The following is a 5,022-nucleotide window of genomic DNA, read 5'->3' on the forward strand; positions in this document are numbered from 1 at the left end:
AGTACAATAGTTATTTCCCTTATCTCTGAAGTTAGCCTTAGTCGTCCTATTTTTTCTTTTAAAATTAGTCTCTAGCACCTACCTATAGATTTTAGTCCAAACGTTACCATATTATAGTATAATTTTTGGTTTTATTATTCTATTCGATATTAATAAAGTAAATTTGTTCGAATGTGACAAAACGAAAGTGATTTCAAGAATTGTGGGTTGAAATAATATGGCAAATCTTCTACACCTACGGAACTTTCTTCGCTGTTGAAACTACAACAAATATCAGTTGTTTGTCACCATTTGTAAAGTGCAGTCAAAATAAGAATATCAAAGAGTAGATATGGATTTAAAAATATTTTTGATTATTATTTTTTTAAGTTTTTCAAAATTAACCAATGTCCTTTCTATAGAAAATAAAGGAAATAATGACACTACAGAAGATTTTCGGTAAGTTCATTCCAATATTGTCTTACATAATATAAAATGAAAATCGATTATTTTCAAGATTTTGTGAGTTAGTTGACATTTTGTAATGAAAATGGATAGTTCTCTTTCATGGAGTAAGCATCTTTCAAAAATCTTTGTGCCCAATAAAAAGTTACAGAAATTTTAAGTCCTAAACTCGGTGAAATTTTTGTGTACATTGCAATTAATTTATTATTCTGGTATCAGAGGCGTAGCTACCGCCGTATCAGCCGTATCAATTATACGGGGCCTCCGAGATTCAGGGGCCCCGGCGCGGCATGTCGAGACAAAAGTTCCATTTAAAAAAATTGAACAAAATATTCTAAGTACAATTTCACTCTTAAAATGCTTTGAAACAGTGTGTATTGTTTGAAAATCGACATTTTCTTGTAATGGATTCTTTATCTATCTTATTATAAACTGTATATACCTACCTAGCTTTTCATTGTTCATTGTCCATTCACCGTTGGCTGTGTGTGAGACATTCTATAATATACAATGCCAAATTGCAATTTTTGTAATCGCTATACCTTTGAACATTTTTGAAACAGTGTGTATTGTTTGGGTATTTTTGCGTTAATCTATTTTTTTATCTATATATTGTATTTATGCATATGAATTTAACAACTGGTTAGAGCAAGTGATACTGACTTTAGTCTCACATACGTTATATGTGGGGTACCACAGGGTTCCGTATCGGGTGTTCTACTTTTTCTTATCTTTATAAGTGACATCGCTAATTTAAAAATCAATGGAACTATTTTTTTTGCTGATTATACCAATTTTACTTGAAGCAACTAAAATATTGCAACTCTTCATGCAACTATAGTTTCTGATCTACTTACAATAAAAACCTGGTCCAACTTTAATTTACTCTCTTTTAAGGTGGATAAGATAGTAGCATTGTTCAATCCTTGCTTCTTAATAACAGCCAGATTAGTACCGTTGACTCTGTAAAATTTCTTGGTATTTTTTTAGATAGCAAATTAAATGGTCCTTTCCTATCGGTTTGTTAAGTAAGAAATTAGCCTCAGCTTGCTATGTGATTAGATCTGTTCTGAATTTAGCATCTTCCAAAATAACATATTTTTCTTTTGGTAGAGTCTCATCTTAGATATAGTCTACCTTTTTGGTTTTCTAGTACAGCTGCCCAATCTGATAATATTTTTAAATTATAAAAAAGAGCAATAAGGTATCTGTTTGGCCTCCAAAAGAACGGGTCTAGGAAAGTTGGTCGAGAACACTTCGTCGACGGAAAATTAGTCGACAACATTTGGTCGACAAACAGTTGGTCGAATGCACAATTCATCGAATGTACAATTCGTCGACGAACATTTGTTCGAATGGATTTTTCGTCGACAAACTGTTGTTTATCTTTAGGATAAAGGGATTAATGGTGACAAATGACGGATTATTGGTTTTTATTTTGTTAACTGGAATGTTGTATTATACGTTTTTGTTTTTTTTTTCTAAATCTTAATTATTTTTAAATTTAATGAAAATATTGGCTGCGGTGGGAGAGTAGACAGCAAATATAAACTGATATTTTAATTAGTGATGTTGTACCATTCTTCTTTTTGGTGTCGGCGCACTTACGATAGGAGTATTTCCGGACAAGTCAAATTTTGGGGCACTTGAGGACAAGACGAAATATGTGAGATGCTGAGGTAAATAAATTGTTAGGGGACCGAGGCATTTCCATAAAATGTTTTGCAATAATTAGTCAATACCATTAAAAAAGTAAAGAAATCGTGAGAATAAACTTCCCTTCACACTTTATCCAAGGCTTAGGACTGGCAATCTATAAAATAATTTTTTTCTGATATGGCACAAAGAAACTAACTTTATATATTGGCGTGTTTCCGTGGCGTGACCCTTTGGGTCTTTGTCGACGAAAAATCCATTCGACCAAATGTTCGTCGACGAATTGTACATTCGATGAATTGTGCATTCGACCAACTGTTTGTCGACCAAATGTTGTCGACTAATTTTCCGTCGACGAAGTGTTCTCGACCAACTTTCCGACACCGCAAAAGAACAACACATTGCAGAAGCTACTTCAAAGATCACGGAATTTTAACACTTCTTTCTATATTCTGTATTATAGAAACTGTTTGCTTAATTTGTAAACACCTACATGTCGTTCTAACAAGACCTAATCACGATTACTCCATCGGAAATTCAACCTTTGATGCTTTGATGTCTATTTACCGATCTTTTCCACTGAGTTAGTAAAGAAATAGGATATATTATATTCTGCAAAAAATACCATACAACCATCGAACCATCTCCCTTTACAATTTAAATCTGCAACATATTTCCCCAAGTTCCGCAAAATGACAAAAGCCTATCTATCTGAAAGACCATACTATTCGGTAGAAGAGTTTCTTAAGGAATAACTAAGAACTACAGTTACCCTTATGTACAAGGAACTAAAGTATTTTTATCTATATTTGGGTGTGATACGGAGAATTTATTAGTTCCTAAGGTTGTATTATGCAATTTTCAATTTATTTAAATTTTGAAATATATTGTTTTTGTTTTATTTCATTATCTTTTATTTTGTAATATTGACGATTTATGTAATTTCAGTAAACTGTATTTGTTGTTTTTTCCTACTCTTTGTAAGGTTTGTCCATAAAATTGTAAAATTTTCAGTGACAATAAAGTATATTTCTGTTCCGTTCTATACAAGCGTTTTTGCTGTTGAACATTTTTTAACACTATCCCATATCAGTCGTGGAAAAGTGCCCTGCGACAAACTTCGATAGGGGGCCCCTGGGGGGCTAGCTACGCCACTGTCTGGTATCGTCAGTTTAATAAAGTTTTTTTTGAAACCTATTTTGGAATGTTTTCGAAATGTCAGTTTTTACCAAGATACGGCATCGGGTCCCGGTGAATTCGTAACTATTTTAATCCCCCATCCTAATTACAGGCCAATTGGTAACTCTGACCCTCTCAGGTAATTTTTCGGTAACCGATCAACTACCGGTGAATTCGTAACTAAATAAAGGTATAATTTTTTAGACTTGAAATAAACATATGGAAAATCTCTTTGCTTTTAAATTATCAGATGGATTTAAATAATTTATCATTGCTAAACATCTAAAAAATATTAAATTTACAATTACTTGATAAAAACCAAGCTCGTGTAGAGCTATACTTGATGGAAATAATATTTTAACACGTGTTAATGAAACACTATAATATTGTTTCAATTATTTTATTAAGATATTTCAATTTTTGCTATTTTTTATAGGTACATACATATAGTACAAATATAATGTTTTTAAGCAAACCAAGCAACATTCGGTTTAGATTTAAGGTATTAGATTTAATCAATGGTTTCGAATTCACTTGAAGAAAGTTTCGGGTTGGCAGGTCAGGTAAAAAAAAGTTACGAATTGGCCGGTGTACATTTTGATTTGAAAATTGTTGTCATTAAAAGTTACGAGTTGGCGCGTGTCCACGGCATCATTTTAATTGTTTTAATAAACTTTTATAATTTCTAAGTAACAAAAAGTAGATTATAAAGACTCACATCTCAAAGGCCTTTAATTTTTTATTAGTATCTCTATAAGGGTCCAGCTCTCCATGCCATACAGCAATGTCGTGAATGTGTAGCATCGTACTAATATGATTTTAAGGTTTAATGTGATATCTCTGTTAATAAGTGGCTCTTACTTTTTCAATGCGTATTATTATTTCTTTATTTTATCCAAGTTATCGTTAACGTTGGCGCCCAAATAGGCGATATTGTAGACTCTTTCTAACTTCATTCCATACGCTTTGATGCTCAATGCTTAGAAGTATTAAGCCCATATTCGTCACATGTTTCGGTCACCTTGTTTATAAACGATTTCAGACGATCTTGAAATTTTTTTCTCTCAATCGTATTAAAATCTCAACAAAATCATTATTGATTTTTAAATATCAAAAATTCTTTCCTTTTTTAGGAACATCTCCATACAGAGTCGACAAAAGATTTTATCGTCAGGTCAAAACAGTATTAAATTCTATCCATATCCCAAGAAATATCAAATACCAAATTATATAAAGTATGGTATGTATGGACAGCCTAATTTTTACAAACCAGCATATTACTATCCCAACCAAGTGTATCCAAATTTCCAAAAGTATGGTTCCCCAAATGACCAAAAGTATGGTTCCCCAAATATAACACAGTCAATAATGGATGTGTTATATTCAGTCGCCAGAAATGATGATCTACAATGCATTCCAAGAATATTATGCGAGATGACTACAGGTAAATTTAACATAAGTAATTTTCACAAACACAAACAAAGAGATAATTAAATGTTACTGGTACCTACCTATTACAAAATTGTTCATTTCAAAAACCATGGGAGTAATATGTTATCTGCTCTGTGTTGAAGCTATACCTTTTTGAAACATATTGATACCTTTCATTGAACCACTAAAAATCGTACGAACAAGCTGAATTTTGCTGAGAAAAAGTTTGCCACTGCTACTCCCGGGTTCTCCCCTAACCCCCCTTCTATTAGGGGGGAAACGGAAAACATTGATTTACCAAGAATCTGTGCG

General features: G+C 32.4%; 1 protein-coding gene across 1 annotated transcript in view; it reads left to right on the forward strand.

Annotated features, from left to right (window-relative positions):
- The first annotated feature begins 294 nt into the window (after positions 1-294).
- Positions 295-5,022, forward strand: part of LOC126878523 (uncharacterized) — a 44,563-nt gene continuing 39,835 nt past the window's right edge. Inside the window, exons 1-2 of the mRNA XM_050641278.1 lie at positions 295-438; positions 4,413-4,723. Of these exons, the coding sequence (XP_050497235.1) occupies positions 332-438; positions 4,413-4,723 (418 nt within the window). The 5' untranslated portion in view covers positions 295-331. The remainder of the gene's footprint in view (positions 439-4,412; positions 4,724-5,022) is intronic.

Source organism: Diabrotica virgifera, chromosome 10 (assembly GCF_917563875.1).
Source record: "Diabrotica virgifera virgifera chromosome 10, PGI_DIABVI_V3a".
NCBI lineage: Eukaryota > Metazoa > Arthropoda > Insecta > Coleoptera > Chrysomelidae > Diabrotica > Diabrotica virgifera.